The 16,099-nt window shown below is 42.5% G+C and overlaps 3 protein-coding genes across 5 annotated transcripts; 1 reads left to right on the top strand and 2 right to left on the bottom strand.

Annotated features, from left to right (window-relative positions):
- Nucleotides 1-379: 379 nt before the first annotated feature.
- rbp7b (retinol binding protein 7b, cellular) lies at nucleotides 380-3,619 on the bottom strand. Of its 2 annotated transcripts, XM_070841739.1 has the most exons (5): nucleotides 3,616-3,619; nucleotides 1,488-1,515; nucleotides 996-1,174; nucleotides 771-872; nucleotides 380-543 (listed from the first exon to the last, which is right to left on the bottom strand). In XM_070841739.1, exons 2-5 carry the CDS (start codon nucleotides 1,498-1,500, stop codon nucleotides 490-492), a joined length of 348 nt encoding a protein of 115 aa, XP_070697840.1. In that variant the 5' UTR covers nucleotides 1,501-1,515; nucleotides 3,616-3,619; the 3' UTR covers nucleotides 380-489. The 2 variants fall into 2 exon arrangements, with proteins under 2 accessions (XP_070697840.1, XP_070697831.1); XM_070841730.1 differs by lacking the exon at nucleotides 3,616-3,619 and having other exon boundaries at nucleotides 1,488-1,671.
- Nucleotides 2,026-3,038, top strand: LOC139211513 (uncharacterized). Its single transcript, XM_070841716.1, has 6 exons — nucleotides 2,026-2,099; nucleotides 2,193-2,255; nucleotides 2,355-2,434; nucleotides 2,576-2,706; nucleotides 2,790-2,856; nucleotides 2,951-3,038. Exons 1-6 carry the CDS (start codon nucleotides 2,026-2,028, stop codon nucleotides 3,028-3,030), a joined length of 495 nt encoding a protein of 164 aa, XP_070697817.1. The 3' UTR covers nucleotides 3,031-3,038.
- h6pd (hexose-6-phosphate dehydrogenase (glucose 1-dehydrogenase)) lies at nucleotides 3,148-12,236 on the bottom strand. 2 transcript variants are annotated; one of them, XM_070841704.1, is made up of 5 exons: nucleotides 8,239-8,415; nucleotides 6,940-7,606; nucleotides 6,719-6,836; nucleotides 6,331-6,600; nucleotides 3,148-6,236 (listed from the first exon to the last, which is right to left on the bottom strand). In XM_070841704.1, exons 2-5 carry the CDS (start codon nucleotides 7,579-7,581, stop codon nucleotides 4,900-4,902), a joined length of 2,367 nt encoding a protein of 788 aa, XP_070697805.1. In that variant the 5' UTR covers nucleotides 7,582-7,606; nucleotides 8,239-8,415; the 3' UTR covers nucleotides 3,148-4,899. The 2 variants fall into 2 exon arrangements, with proteins under 2 accessions (XP_070697805.1, XP_070697801.1); XM_070841700.1 differs by lacking the exon at nucleotides 8,239-8,415 and adding an exon at nucleotides 12,209-12,236 and having other exon boundaries at nucleotides 3,149-6,236.
- Nucleotides 12,237-16,099: the final 3,863 nt, after the last annotated feature.

The following is a 16,099-nucleotide window of genomic DNA, read 5'->3' as shown; positions in this document are numbered from 1 at the left end:
TCCCTGGTCACCATCTGATTAAAACCTGTGACACAACTGTCTGATTTTAAATAGCTTGTTTTTTGTTATCAAAAGGAAGTTTCAAACAATTTAACAATTCCAATATGGTCCTAGATTACAATGAACCTGTCCTGACCATATTTTATGAATAAGTTAATATGAAACAACTCCGAAAAATAATGCTGCAACATACTGTATGTTTAACATTTCAGATCTTGGACAGTAGGGGTAGTATCTCAAAAATAAGTTCAGGGATGTTTTCCTTGTGGTCCATTTATATCCCCCATAATTTTACTTAAAGAAGAAAAGGGTCCATGTTCTTATGGGTTAAACATGAAGACACACACCATGAATATATATTTATGACACATACATTACATTCAAATGATGTGCTCTTTATTGAGTACAGAAGCTACTTTGTGTGGCTAACAGTTGCTAATTTCATGTGAAAAGTTTCTCCCCAGCCTGAGTTGGTTTTAAAAGATATGATCACAGAGTCCTTTTATACATTTGCTTGCAGACTTGGTCCTCACAAGTAAGTTCCTGAGGAGAGAAACCACAAGGTTGTAAAACGCTTCAACATGCGTTTGTAGAACATTATAAAAGTGAGCATGTTATCAGATGAATTACTGTATCGATTCTCAGCTGAGACCAAAACTATCTTCTTTTCTATCTTGCTAATTGAATATATATAAAACATTCTGTTTGTGTGAAGAAATCCAGCTAACATATGACAGCAAACCACCAAAATAAAAAGTGCAGAGTCACACCAGATGAAGCTCGTCTCCCTGAATCCAGTGAGTCCACCCTCGGTTCTTCTTCTCTCCTCTCTGAACACACACCAGCTTATCATTTTCCCAGTTCACCACCGTCTGATAGAGAGTATGAATTTATATTAAAAGGCTTTTATTTTCTTACATTGAGTGGTAGTGAGCACAGGAACATTTCTGTGCATGATCTCGACTGCTACATTATATATTTACTAAAGCTTTTACCTGGCATGACCTGTTGTCCATTCCTTTGGTCACCTCTTTGAACTCCTCTCCAATTTTGAATGAGCAGTCGTAATTTCTGAAAGTAGTGAAAGTCTTGATCGTGAAACAGTCTCCATCTTGCTTAATCACCTTCTGGGGCTTCAGCATGGAGGCAATCTTGCGTGTTGCAAAATCAATGCCTGCATGTCAAAATCAGAGGAATTCGTTGAAACAAGGCTTCACTTTTGGAAATTCATGCCGACTTTACCACATCCAGCATGCTCTGATCGGAAGATAAAACAACGTTCACTTTCACTGGATATGTAACACCCTCCAGAGTCACTGACAACAAGAAGAATGCATGCATAAATATAGATTTACATTAGCGATGCTGAGCATTAATGTGTACACTATGCATAAGGATTTTCTCTCAAATCATCATTAAACTTTAAACACTCAAGATGTCAGTGTGTGTTTTCACAAACCATCTTTAAAAGAGCCAGTGACACTCACCAAGTGCAACCATGTATCCCTCAAAATTGACATTGCTGACAATGTCCCACGTCCCGCTGTAGTCGACAGGCATCCTGGATGTTTGCTTTGCTCTCAGAGTATCACTGCAGAGCAGATTTAATGTTAATGGGCCGGATGTTTCATTGTGAGTCAATGTGGGGCAGGGGTGATTCGTTGTTGACTGCAGCTATTTTGAACACATGCAGAGGAGGAGCACTGGAGGGTGGAACAGGACTTTTTACACATAAAATCAGGAAATTGTTCTGTTCCTGTTAAGACAAAAGCCTCTATGCATGGCGTTATTCTTTAACCTTATGAGTGTGCTGCATCTTTAACACTGCTGTGGCCCGTTGAAGCCACCTCTGACAAAAAGCATAACCAATCTTCAAGCTTAAATGAATGTGCAGATGTTGGGCTATGAGGGGAACGCAGCACGCGCACACAAGTCTCTGTGCATGTGCAGAGTGAAATACAATCCTTCCTCCTGCTCACATTTGGAGCTGGTCTGGACAACAGGAGCAGTGACACAGAAACATCCATGTTTCTCTACATGCTGATCTTCCTGGCGTATCACAGCAGCAGATGGATACAGAGGAATCAGAGGTTAAAATTGTAAGTTGTTGTAAGTTGTGTTTTCGGGTTTGGTTTGATCGAGAAATACCCCACATATTGATTCATGTTTTATTTATTTTCTTTCATTTGCAGTCAAATAGTGAATGTAGTGTTCGCGGCACTTGTTCTGGCCCCTCAGTTCTACGTCATGGGAAGGTAACTGGGACACAGGCGATGGCAACGAGCCGTAGAGCTCATGGGTCATTTGCACAAGAGGGAAAGTGGCATTAATAATGTTGTCTGTTTTGTTTGAAGGCCAAAATCCTCAAGATACTGCAGGCAGCCTCTTCTGAACAACCTGTCAGCCTCCATCGCCCTGTCCTTCATAGCCTCAGGTAAATCCCAACACATCTTGCACATTTCAAAAACACACGCATAAACATTATTTCACACATCACCAACGCGACGCTGCACTACACAAACGGCATGACTACGAGCACTGACCACAAGCAAAAGAGGATTAACACTGTTCATAGGTTTTTCGGTGATATTCACATTGATGGACCCAGTTCCTCAAGGCATCTGGGCTTGCTATCATGTGTTTGGGCTGCTGACATGTGGACACGGACTGTGCACCACCATCCTGACTCTGACAGCAGCAGCATGTGTAAGGAAAAAAAGACTGTGGTGTTATCATCAAGTTCTACAGAGAAACTGCAGCGTCATATTCATACATATGTATATTCACAGGAAAACACCACCCCTGAGCTGTACTACATGTCCCTCCTTCTGACAGTTGCCTCCATTTTCAGTACAGGTGAAGTTCATGATTAATATTCGCATACAGTATGGGGCCATTCATGCACAGGACTCTCAGTTCAAAGCAATAACACCTGCTTGTGTCTGTTCAGGTTTTTTCATGGTGAGAGGAGGACTCTGGTTGACTAGCAGGCTGCCTGCGACGGACCCCAGCAGGAACAATGAGCGATAAAGCGGTCCAGCTGTCCCACGTTGACATCCGACACTCCACATATTAAGATTTCATGTGGTTTCCATGCCACAAGCAGCTGGTAACGTTAAACCATGGGAACAAAAAAGAAAAGGGAAAGTGACCTAATCCTCACGTTTTAAAGCTCACTTCAGAAAAAATATCAAAAAGCACATGTGTTAAAGAAGTTTGCTTTATTATTTGTAGGTGGACAGTTGTTTCATGTAACAATCAGGCATAGGAATCTAATAAATATGCACTTTGCACAGCAGATTCAGGTGTATAATTATACAAATACAAATGTGATACAGTATACATATAATCTGTATACAGTAGTGAAAGTGATATTTATCTCATTGGAAAACTAAAAAGCAACATTAAGCGTCGCAGGAAAATTAAATTGCTTTATATTGAAGAAACTTGAATGTCCAGGTTGTGATATTAAAGAGTGCAGATGCCGTTCCCCATCATATTAATGGTCTAACTGGGAAAACAGCTTTGGTGACAACAAATCAATGTATACAAATAAACTGGAAAAATCCAGTCAGATAGCCCTTTAACTGATCCCTGTTCCCTACTGTTAGAGTGAACATTGCTCCTCAGATAAAATGTTTTCACCACAAATCAATCTTCACGCCCAATGAGCCAAACAACTGCAACATCATAGTTATGGAAAGAAAATCATAGCACTTTAAAATGCAACCTAAAATGCATGTAGGGAATAATTTTGTGTTCCTGTGGCCGACAACAAAATGTTTGTGTCTATCAGGAGACCCGGATGCAGAACAATGTCTCCTCTATTCAGCTGAAATACAAGATGGATCAAACCCAGACACAATAACATGACTGCTGACACTCAGCAGCAGACAGTATGTAAATGTATCTAAAATGTAAATAAAGCTGCTCTTGTTTGGATTGTAAATATAAAAAAGCACCTGAAGATCAAAGTTACTGAATTTTCTGAGAGGAATGTGGACGTGTATGGGTCAGGAATGTGCTTCTTATTCAGTGGAGCACCAAACACTTTGAATGATCTGAAACATTTCAGTAACAAATGTGCATTTCTGTTATCAATATACAAACGAAATACATTCTTTGTGAGGACCAGGCACATTTCAGTCTGCACTGATGAAACTTGATGTGGGTCACAAAGTAGAAACCATACAATCAAGAAGTGCAGATTACACAGTAAACTGCACATCTGCAAATTCACAGATTGACCTGAGATCATACTAACACCCTGGTTTTAAGTACATAAATCTGTGTGTGTTAGAAAATTGGTTTTTGGCACCAGATGTTCACAACAACAGACATTAATTTAGTGCTACGTACCCTGTACTTTGTAAACCGCAGACATGTATGCTCCATATATTTTCTCAAGATTTTCAGTCATCTCACACATAAATAGGCTTCGATAAACTATGACAAGTCTGCATAAGCATTTCACTCACACGCTCACACACAGAAAATTATTTGAATTACGTTTTTACCTTCAGTATAAAGAGTCGTCCCTGTTGTTTTAACCATGTTTCTGTAGCACAGTAATTTAGACACAACTCTTTTTGCTGGTGAATTCCTGTGTTGGAGAACTTGACACCGACCATCCAAGCCTTATAGGTTTGGTGAACAACAGTCACTAACAAGGGAATGTTTTTAATAGGTTTTCTACTGTTCCATTCCATAAAATGATAGCTATAATGGATTTCTAATGTTGATCACAGTCTCTACATGTACTGTTATGAGCTTGACCTAATGCCTGGTTGGAAGGTAGGAAATCGATCAGAAACTTGGCTTAAATTTTCCATCAACTAGTTGTTCAATTAAAGCAACCCAAAAAGATTTTTGTCTGATTGAAAGTCAGGAATATATATCCTATCCTAAAAGTGCATCGTAGTCTATATACCAAACAAGTCGGCCATCAGCAGGCTTCACCCCGGTGACGGGCCATTTGACTGGGTTCTCCTTCACTCGGCTCAGCTGGGTGATCAGCTCATGTTTGCTTTTGCCCATCACTAATAGAGCAACCCTGTGGGCGCGGTTAATGGCACTGAAAGTGAGGCTCATACGCTGGTGAGGTTTGACGGGGCTCTCGGTGAGGGCCACCAAACTCTCACCGACAACGCTACCAGGGAACAGAGAGGCTGTGTGGCCGTCATAGCCGACTCCCAGCAGCACAAAGTGGAAGCTGGAGCCATTAACCCACTTGCTGACCTCTTTCTCATACAGCAGCGCTCCTCCGTCCTCCTCCACACAGAGACGCTGGTTGAGCTGCACTGGCATGGGATGGATGTTGAAATAGGGTATCCTCACATGTTGCAGCAGATAGTCATGCAGGCTGTGGAAGTTTGACTCCAGCTCAGTCAGGGGCACGCACCGCTCGTCCACCATCCACACATGGGTGTGTCTCCAGGGGAAGGAGAAGTGGTGCAGGGCCAACCTGTGGAACAGAGCGAGTGGAGTGGACCCACCAGAGAGGGCAAGATGGAAAACTCCAACCTCAAGCACCGCTGCCTCCGCGGCCTCCTGTATGTCTGCGGCTAGCTTCTCCACCAGCTCCTCAGCCCAGGCAGACACCATGTCAGCGCTGCGGAATTTACCTTGCATCACTTGGAAATCCTTTACCGAGGTGCCACCCATGTGATCATTGCTGATTATCACCACCTCGCTGTTGAACCTAATGTCTTTCCCTTTCACACAGACGTCCAGCAGGCCTCCGTTGTCTGACCCCCCGGGGTAGATGCGGGGAAAAGAGCTGGCGATGCTACTGAGTAGTGGTGTCCATAAGCCCCACGAAGCCAGAAGGTTTTCAGTATTAATGAAACTATTCTTGCGTCCAGCAAAAATGTGAGAAATAAGGTCTGAATAAGCTTCCCTTGGCTTTGTTGGAGTCTGCACATAGTAGTCTGATATAGGCAAACCTAGAACATTAACATCTGTGTGCTCTGTCACTTCCTTCCACTCACTGTCCATTAAAACCGGCTTGAATAAATTCTTACTGACAAGAATTGCTGGATACTGAAGGCTCCCGTGCCCAAAGTGGAAAACTATCTGTTTGGGCTTGCAGTGTATGCTGTTGTGGTTTTGAAGACAAAAGATGTCATTCTTAAAAAGTATGCGTGCATATCCCACCCGCTCATCTAGCATCTTCCCTGAGATCAACAGAATCGGCACACCTTCATACTGGGCCTCGTCGATGTGTGCCAATATGGCTGAAATACACAAACAGGATCACTTATCAGCACAAGTTTTTTTTTCCCCCACACAAAATCATAAGAATTAAAAAGAGAAGCTGTCAGTACTCACCTGCAAATGTCGGTGTGAGACTGATGTAATCTTTTGTCTTATTCAGCTCCTGCTGAACCTCTGCTTTGTATGCTTGGTACTGGCCCATCACAGCTTGATTCTTTCCTATGGGCAGCATTGAGCGGAAGATCTGTAGTTTGTTGTGGAGGACTTCCTCACCGCTGCTCAGATTCATGGGAACCTTCATGGTCAACAAGGTCATGACCTCAGTCAAGTGGTTCTGCAGCACATCTCTGACCACCCCGTATTGGTCATAGAAGGGAATACGACCTTGTGGGCAAAACGACAAAGGAGGTCATGAACATATAATTGTGTCTTAGGAATTCTTGCTAATTTTTCATGCCTCAAAACAGTTAATTACAATAGTAATGATGATGTTTTTAATCACCTTTAACATCCAGGGTCTCTTTCAATACAATCTCCACTCTCTCGATGTGGTGCTTGTTCCAGATGGGATCCAGAAACTTGCTGTTCTCTTTTCTGAAAGGAAGTATCTTTGCAACCACCTTGGCACAACAGCAGCAAAAAAAAAAAAACACAGCATGAAATCAAACATCTCGGTTACAGAGTCACACACAGAGTGACAGATCCTGTGTAGGGTTGTTTTACCTGCTTCCCCAGGTAATGGTCAATTCTGTACATTTCTTCATCCTTCAAGGAGCTCCCCAGCTGAGACGCAAGTACCTGAGCACTCCTGAAGTCATGTCCAAAAGGTTTCTCCAGCACCACCCTCAGCCACGCCCCGCTGGCCGGCCTGCAACTGTTATTGATCTTATCAGCGATGTCTGCGTATGCAAAGGCTGGTACTGAGAGGTAGAAGAGCCTCCCTGCCTCTGTCATTCCCTCTTGTTGAAGCTGTTGCTCAATGTGCTTGGCCAGATCTTGGTAGTCCTCTAGGCTCTTCAGCTGCCGATACTGTGCAAGCCGCAGGTACTGCTCTTTCAGCAAAGCACAGCGCTCCTGTGACACGTCCTTTGAGCAGGACACTGCCTTTAGGATCTCAAAGAGGACCGGCGTGGCCTGGTCAGCGGGCGACAGTCCTCCGCCATAGAAGGAAAAACTGTTTCCACTACTGACCTGGTTGACGTACAGCTCGAAGAAGCCCTGCCACAGGTACTTCTTTGCCAGGTCACCAGTGCCTCCCACTATCACCATCGAAACATGGCCGGGTCTCTGTGCCTCCTCCCTCCCCTCGCCACTTCCGCCCTGGGCACACAGAGTGACCAGAAGCAGGAGCACAGTCACAAACATGCTCTGGTCCTAACCGTCCAAACTCCTGTGTGAACACAATAATGAGATACATCACATAAAGGCCGAATATCGAGCACCGCTGAGCAATTGAGACATTACAACAAAGCTGAACATAGGACTGACACCATGCATCACAAATAAGAGTCAAAATGTTTGCAGTGTTGCAACCAACAAGAGTCCACGGTGATGCATTCAAATGTCTTTTTATGTCTGAGCAACAGTGCAAAGATGTTCAGTTTACTATCACATGTGACACATGAAAAATTTGTGTAACAATCACAAGATTGAAGAAGATCAAGATAGTTGTCAATTAATATCCTGTTAACTGTGTTACTGAATTACCTAATTACTTCAACTCTAAGTGCCTGTAATAAAAGCAGATTGAACATAAAACAAAAGTTCATCTGTCCCAAAAACTAAATGAAACTGAATTAAAATAGCAGCAGCAGAAAAGCTACAACGGGAAAGGAATATTCACATTTTTAATAATGAACGCATGCAATAGATTCTGCTGTAAAGTACCTATAAAGTATAGACATATAAATATAAACATTTAAATACAGGATTTAACAGTCAAATTAATACAGAAGAATACTTTTATCACTATGAATGTGAAGCTATAGTAAATGTAGCAAAAACAAACACAAAGGAACTTACACAAATCTCCAGACAGGATAAAGTAGATAAGCAATAAATTTTGCAATGTCTTTAGCTGTTTTCAGTCCCCTGAAAGCCGGTTATGTGGTGCCTTGATATTGTCATGAGTGTAATGATCAGTTGATAGTGGTGGAGCGGGGGCGTTTCAGACTTTGCACTTTGCTCAGGGGCTTTGAGCTTCCAGTGCAACAACTCTGCTGTGATTTTGTAAGGACCCAAAACCTGGACCTAAAATTTGGCAAAAATGGAAAGGCTGCAGTATAGGCAAAAACAACATAAATATGACTTATATGCCTGGCGATCACATGCTTGGACTACAGTAAATATCATTAAGCTGGAGGGGTATTCAAGTCTTGTCTGGAGTTTAAGCATCCTTATTGTTTTCTAGGACAATACATTTTCATTTGGCACTGTAGAGCTAGGAACCACTGATCTGTATTTAGTGCCTTGTAATAATAATAAAAAAAAAATCTTTTCTGTATTTGGCAAGAAACCACAACAGTGAGGCCAGCATCGAAGAGATATATTGTCAATGTTTGGCAGGAAAGAAAAGCTTGTTAGGCACTCTGATTAACCTGGTGTCATTTATTGAATTTATCGGGGTCCCATTGGTCTGAAAGATTTTAAGTCTGAACTACCAGGACGCCCTGTCTGCTCATAAATCTAAGAAACAAAGTCTTTCTGCTCTTAACAGGAAAAGTACTTGTCTGTTTCTGGTCAGCTAAGGCTTGAAAGATCACTCAATTTAGCATTTCACTGCAATTACACTGTCAGACTCATGATCTGTGTCCAGAGGGATCATGTTTTCAGGTTGTCTATCTCAGGACACCTTGAGGCAAATTTCTTCAAATTTAGCACAAACGCCCACTTCAACTCAAGGATGAACTGATCAGGTGGTCAAAGGTCACTGTGATCTCACAAAACAGTTGTTTAGCCACAACTTAAGAATTCATACGATAATTATGACAACATTTCAGGGTAAAATGATGAAGTGATGACATTTTTCATTAGTCAAGTTGAAACAATTTCATTTATACATACATATATTTCTTATGGGCTTCACAATTTGTACGGCATCCTCTATGCTCAGACCCTCGAGTCGAATGCGTAAAGTCTTCACTACATATAGCTATTAGAGTCTGGACAGACATGGATGTAAACTGCAGCGAGGCAGTATATCTATTTCATTTCATGCATTTGCGTCACAAATTCATGCGTTATGTCACTAATGCAGCCTTGAGGCGCTGGCTACAGCAGTCTGGTGAACCCCCTTTTAAACTCCAGATTTTTTTCCATTATCTAACGTGCAGTCTTCAGACCTGACTGATGCTTCACTTGAGGCACATTTATCACATTTCATGCTTTATACAACTTTTTTTCCCCACATACACAGAAGCACTCTCCAAGACCTGTAAGCACATTTAGATGTGTAAAATTGGTGAACTTTAAACCACATTCTGATGCGGTAATGTCTGAAAAAGGTCAGAGCTGCTCTGAGAGATGACGCATCTGTGATTAGTTCATCACTTATGGAGGCCCTATCCAGAAACAGAAAAGTGGAAATGAGTGAAAAGTTACAAAAGATTGAAATAACATTAGTAGTAAGTCAAAATCATTATGACATAGTGAGTCAGACTTATAATATCTAATAATATTTTTTATTTTGCCTAACTTTTCATGTATTTCTGCCTTGCGTCCAAAGTGAATTCAATCAACATCTGCTGCGCAGATTTATAATTAGAAGGAACAGGCAAACAATTCACACATTGCTTAATATCCATAAAGACTAATAGGAGTCACCACAATGTGCAAATGGTACGCCACCAGACATCTGAAACCATCAGTGTCCTGATACAAATACTACATCTTCATTACTGCCATTTTGTATATGAAAAGCAAACATGCAGCTGTATTTTGCAGCTGTGGAGCCTTAGAGCTGTAGTTACAGCCAAGGCCCAGATGTTATAAACCTGATTAATGACAGAACATTTCATTTTAACCTCTCTCTCTCTCTCTCTCGAGACGCCCACAATTGCACACGTTGAACACAACACCCACAGCATGAGGCTCATTTTATGACTCAAGTGCAACATCTGGATTCCCTGCGTTTCACAATCATGTTTATACAGTAGCAATGCAAACAGCAAAGGCCACCTTGTGAATGCTGAGTAATGCAACAACAGCTTACAGTTATATTGGTTTTATCTGGTTAATTTTTATTGCTGATTACTTTGCTCTTTTCAAACTACATACCGCTTGCACTCCTCTTATCGTTCTGCGCACTTCTAGACTATTGACTACTTTCTGCTAATTTCCCCACAGGAATCAATAAAGTGGCATATTGTCTAAAAAGACACTATCTTCATTGATATTTTGAGTTCCTTTCATGCAGCTCAGATTTTTTCCGGTTTATTCCAACACAGGATTCCTCCTCAGTCACAAGCTGCTTTTATTTTCTATCAGCATAGAAAATCTTCCTTCACACCACAACCGCGCTCCAATTGGACTCGACCATCATCTATCAAATGTGCCATAGTGTGCAAAAAAAACTAAAAGGGTGTCTTTTCTTCACGCACACCCGACTCTTCCTGAAATTATAAGTACATTTCCTCAGGGATTCAGGTACAAAGTAAGATCAGATTAACCAGAGTGCACGGCTCGAGTATAACGAGGACGTGTCTGAAGACTGAGCAGTTTTGTTCATTGCTGAAGAAAGCATTGTAGAGACGGTTGCTGTATCCTGTTTCTGTAGCCACATTCGTAGCCCCCAAGAGGTCTGAAGTAAATAACTGGTCATCTAAAATGAAATGCGGGAATGTCTTAACTATTTGACCGTCTGAATTTTCCTGCTTTGTGACCAACAGCCTTCAGCCCGAAGCACATCCTTCCCATTGAAACTGTCCCCCTCATTTATGGCTGTGAAAGTGTGATCCTGAGATGATAAATCATGTCCTGTATAATCAGGTGAGAGGCTCAACAGACTGATCAGGAGAGCCGGCGCCGCCCTGGACTGTGTGCCGGACCCCACTGAGGAGGTGGGTGAGAGGAGGATGTTAGCCAAGCTGACATCCATCATGGACAACACCTCTCACCCCCTGCATGAGACGGTGGAGGCCCTGAGCGGCTCCTTCAGCAGCAGACTGATGCACCCACAGTGTAAGAAGGAGCACTACCGCAGGTCATTCATCCCCAACCCTGTACTGTCACACTGTTAAACAGCGGCGTTTCATAAATCTCCAACTATGACACATCATAGCCACGACCTGCACTTCATTACTCATTTGTTTTTCTCCTGTGCAAAACACACACGTATATCAGCTCATTATATCCCCTGTTTTTTCACCACTTCTGTCACTGACACTTAGTTGCTGCACATTTTCTGTCTCTTGAGTGAGTATTTGTGGGATAAATAAAGTCTCTCTCATCTTATGATTTGTATCCTTACTAGAAAGTGTAGTGTGTTTCTTTAAGGGAATACAGCGGCTTAAATCGGTGACTGGTAATGTCAGTTTTTTAGTGCCTCACACACACACACACACACACACACACACACGCTTCCAAAGGCTCCCTGAACGCATCCTGTTGTGCACGTGTTGCGCTAAAAACTCCGCCACACAAACAAAACGCGTGTTTTTCTGTCACCGCCACGTTACTCGGCTCCACTGTCGACAGCCAGGAGGCTAAGCATCACAAAAATGAACCCGGGGGATTACCTCTCGGTGCCGGGCCGCTCAAAACACCCGAAAACCACCGACAGACGAGCGGCGGAGCAAACACTCATCCAGGGACTACACCTGCTAGCTGTCAAACTTCACTTCCGCTAACGACACAAACACACGAGGCTCCACGAGCCTTTGGTCAAAACCTGCGACTGCAAAATCATCGAGACAGTTTATGTGTGAAAATACAAAGGAGCACGCGTGAAGGCAGCTGACAGACTTCATTAAACAAAACTTCATTAGACACAAACCTGCCCCGTGGTGGCATGAACGACACCGTCAAAACACGCTTCCTGCATCGGTCACGTGACCCGGTCCTGCCGCTAGTAGCGCGCTCCGTGGGGGTCCGAGATCAGACGGAGGGGGGCGTGAGGGGGAGGGGGGACTTCACAGATCTACAATAGGTAACTGTATGTCCTCAGGAGAAGTAGATATAGTTTAATAAGTGAGCGTGCGGGGTCAGACATGAATAAGACATGAATAAAGACATCAGTGTTTCTGGGGGGTGGCTGCTGAGGAGAACAAACCTATTGGACTGTATGATGTATGGCAGAGGTCAAAGCTCTGACTGACCATAGATCAGAGCCCCTGTAACTTACATCGGCTGATAACTTCTGTGGCTGGTTTTCCTCTTGGTGAATTAAAGTAAGAATTAAACTGATAAACTAACTTGTTGAATGTTTTCAGGTCCTCATTGAATTCAGGTCATGAACTCCACCTGTGGAGAGGCAGGTCATTTAACACGTGTGTTATAACGTAACCTGCTTGTGTGATGTCCAAAATAAGACTGATAATTGGTATCATAAACTGTAAATATTAGATTGGTAACTGACTGATATTAGACTGGGCATCATACGGGCTTAATTTACCAGAATGGAGTAGTGGACTAGGTGCTTGATGCTCCGTGGGTCTCCTCGCCCTGTCATCCATTGGTCCCTGCAATGCCTGTATCTGCATTTTAGTAATTTAAGTCAAATCAATAATACAAATAAAAATATCTATGCACTTTTTCTGAATAACAGAAGCATTTCTTTTAATGATAAAAGTCAAATATAATGTAAGAGTATTCGATTATGAAACATCTCTGCCATTGTTTGCCACTCCCTGAGCACATTAACAGAAGAGACGACCTTTCGCACACATGCATGATGTTGATGAATAATTCACTGCCCTCTTCACAAGTCTTTTATCAGCTGTAGTTTGTATCCTGTCACTTGGGGGCAGCTGGAGACTTCAGTGTATTATCCAAACAACAGGGACCTCTGTTGGTCTCCGGGTGATATTAGTTTATAGACCAGAGTAGGAAGCCTTTATCATAGAAATGTAAAACAAAACTATTAGGTTATTTAATATTGGGACAGTGTACAATAAATATATTTCACCAGATACAGCACATTGCTAATTTCCATTGTTGTCCCTGGGTGTGTATAGAATGCACAATATAAGGACAAATATATAAATGATAACATGGATATGCACATACATTCAGACACTGATGACGACATGACAGCCTGTCTGTCAACCATTATTTAACATTACTTTTAAACTGATTAAATACTAATCTTTAATCTCTAAAGATGATATATTGCTGCTTTCTGCTTGAGTCAGATACTTCTCACAGCCTAACGCTCATCAAACAATCATCAATCAAATGCCATCAGCTCTAAACGCTCCATTTCAAACCGAAAAACGCCAGCTGGTGTCCACGACGTCGACAAACAGCCATAGCCTACTGACTGTCCGCAACTTTAAAACCAGGAATGAGGAATATGGAAGAATACAAACTGCTGACTTTAAGTGGATAAGCATTGTTCAGCTGTCTGGTGTCATCAGGCCTACCTCAAACAAAGCAGGTGCCCTTTTGGCTGATTGTTGTTGACCACACTGCCAGTCGCCCTTTCTGGTCCTCCCTTTTACCACTTCTGAACAGTTGTAGTCGTTTCAGCGCCAAACTTGACTCAGAAGCTCTAACACTAAATGTTAGTTTGTGCTGTTTCTAAGAGGAATACAAGCATTGCCCTGTCACAAGACAGTATTACCACTAGGTCCTTTAGTAGTAGGCCAGTAGTTCTGGGGCTTTTGATCGTATCGCACAATCTACCTCAAAGGCTGTTTCCAAAGTCAAGAATGAACTTTCAGTCTCAACTTTTAAGCCAACATGGGCGAGAAGTCCTTAAGTGCTGAGAAGAAAAACGGAGATTTGATTATCTATAATTCCAAGTGGGAAAACCAGCTGAGGAAGATCAAGTGATTTTCTCAAAAGCTCCAGAATACCTACTAAATGAACCTGGTGGTGGGATTGTTTTGTCAACTGCTGTTTCCAAGGTTAAGAATTAACTTTTTATCTCAATAAATCCCAAATTTTAACACACACACACAAACAGACACACATGCCACTATGTTACACACACACACACACACCATCCACACCAGTACCTTACAAACAGCTGTAATGCCTCTGATCACACTGTAGAGCCCTCCCAAGTTGGCCGGCCACTGTGAAATGTAAACAGTAAACAGGATGGAGCATCCCATGTGGGTGTGTGTGTGTGTGTGTGTGTGTGTGTGTGCATGTGCGCGTGTGTGTGTGTGTATGTGTGTGTGTGTGTGTGTTGGCTGCTAAAGAGTGAATGAGCCCATGCAAAGCGTGCTAGCCCAGCTGTCACTGCTATAACCTCAGACTTGAGAGACCACAGGACGCAAGCTGGAGGGCCACTGAGTGTGTTTAAGTGTGCGTGTTTAAGTGTGTGTGTGTGTGTGAGTGAGTGTGTTGTCGCCCCACACCCCCAGGCATTCTCTACAGCCCCGGGCTTCCTTCCTCCCCTTTGTTAAGCCTGCGAGGCAGACTTCGTCAAGCTGAGCACACAAACGAATGCATATGAATGTGTGCTGTCATCTTTATTAGGCCCCCTTGCCAACACCCATTACATTTAACACGGGTCTTTACTGAGGGGGATTTCACTTTCAGTCATGCCCCCTGTCCCCCACTCTTACTTGCCAGACGAGAAAGATTATAGCAACCTCAGTCTGAGATAAATTTGAATACACAACCTGTTGCACACAAATAAGAACATAACACTGAGCGATAAACAAGGCGTAATTTTTAAATGACTCTTTGTTCCTCCTTGTGATATTATGGTTGGTTATGGCCAGTTATTTGATAGGTGACTATCAAAGGCAAAGGTAATCAGTGGTGGTTTATATTTCAAAGACGAGACAGTAAACATCTTCCTTTGAATTCTTACTAAATATCTGTCTATACCTGCAGTGTTCATTTTTCTCTACAGCTGCTCTGCTGAGCTGCTTTGACTCATGGGGTCAGTGCCAATGCAAGCGGCGATGAGTGATCAGGGCGACGCCACAAATAGACCTAACCCATGTAATGTATGGGTGATGCTCCGTGTTTTTAAAAACATTCTCACATTTCTTCCCTTCATAAGGCTTGTCGGAGCGTGTTCTTTTCTTTTGTTTTACAACACGGCCCACGCCGACAACAGTTACCCACCCCAAATTCCAGTTAGGAGAGGTAGTGTTTTCAGAGGTGGCATGTGGAGCTTTTAAAACGGGATGACTGGGGCACTTGGAGGAAAAAACAATGCACAGGCTTTTCAGCAGAGTCCAGACAACAGAGCTCAGAATGAGGAAGCTTCCACAACATCCATCCTGTTTGTGCGGGACATAAAAGGATGGCGGTCAGGGGGTGGTTTCACGGTGTTATTATTAAAGCACACTCTACTTCGCAGGGTGGTCTCGTGGGTTTTGTTTAGTTTTGTCAAACTTGGTATGCAGAGATTAGTGATTTCAAAACCTACTTTCTGTTGTAGTTTATTTGTGTAGGACTTATCGGTACATGGCATCATATTGTGTCACTTGGAGTACAGTGGTGAATTGAACAATGTCGTGGTTGTTCAGTTGAGCTATTGTTGAGTTAGAATTTTAATATGACCATAAAATGTTTTAGGCCTTCTCAAATAAAGTTACTCTCTTATTATGAGAGTGAACAGATAATGTCAATCTGACCGCCACAGACGTGGCTTCTCCTGTATTGTTTTGAGAAGCAGAATGTACCAGACAGACCGTGATTGTAGTGCTTTTGGCGTGCAAAACATATTCTAAAGTTTGATTATAGATACACGCCTCGC

Source organism: Pempheris klunzingeri, chromosome 2, assembly GCF_042242105.1.
Source record: "Pempheris klunzingeri isolate RE-2024b chromosome 2, fPemKlu1.hap1, whole genome shotgun sequence".
Lineage (NCBI taxonomy): Eukaryota > Metazoa > Chordata > Actinopteri > Acropomatiformes > Pempheridae > Pempheris > Pempheris klunzingeri.
The sequence above is the reverse complement of the archived record's forward strand: the minus strand, read 5'-3'. Positions and strand labels throughout refer to the sequence as shown.

Excerpts from the sequence above, each read along its gene's own strand:
- rbp7b (XM_070841730.1), bottom strand. The coding sequence starts at position 1,560 with ATGCCTGTCGACTACAGCGGGACGTGGGACATTGTCAGCAATGTCAAT. Across the intron at positions 1,175-1,487 it reads GGGATACATGGTTGCACTTG|GCATTGATTTTGCAACACGC; the intron begins GTGAGTGTCACT and ends TTTGACATGCAG. Across the intron at positions 873-995 it reads TGGACAACAGGTCATGCCAG|ACGGTGGTGAACTGGGAAAA; the intron begins GTAAAAGCTTTA and ends ACTCTCTATCAG.
- LOC139211513 (XM_070841716.1), top strand. The coding sequence starts at position 2,026 with ATGTTTCTCTACATGCTGATCTTCCTGGCGTATCACAGCAGCAGATGG. Across the intron at positions 2,256-2,354 it reads CAGTTCTACGTCATGGGAAG|GCCAAAATCCTCAAGATACT; the intron begins GTAACTGGGACA and ends TTTTGTTTGAAG. Across the intron at positions 2,435-2,575 it reads CCTGTCCTTCATAGCCTCAG|GTTTTTCGGTGATATTCACA; the intron begins GTAAATCCCAAC and ends CACTGTTCATAG.
- h6pd (XM_070841700.1), bottom strand. The coding sequence starts at position 7,581 with ATGTTTGTGACTGTGCTCCTGCTTCTGGTCACTCTGTGTGCCCAGGGC. Across the intron at positions 6,837-6,939 it reads ACCATTACCTGGGGAAGCAG|GTGGTTGCAAAGATACTTCC; the intron begins GTAAAACAACCC and ends TGTTGTGCCAAG. Across the intron at positions 6,237-6,330 it reads TCTCACACCGACATTTGCAG|CCATATTGGCACACATCGAC; the intron begins GTGAGTACTGAC and ends TGTGTATTTCAG.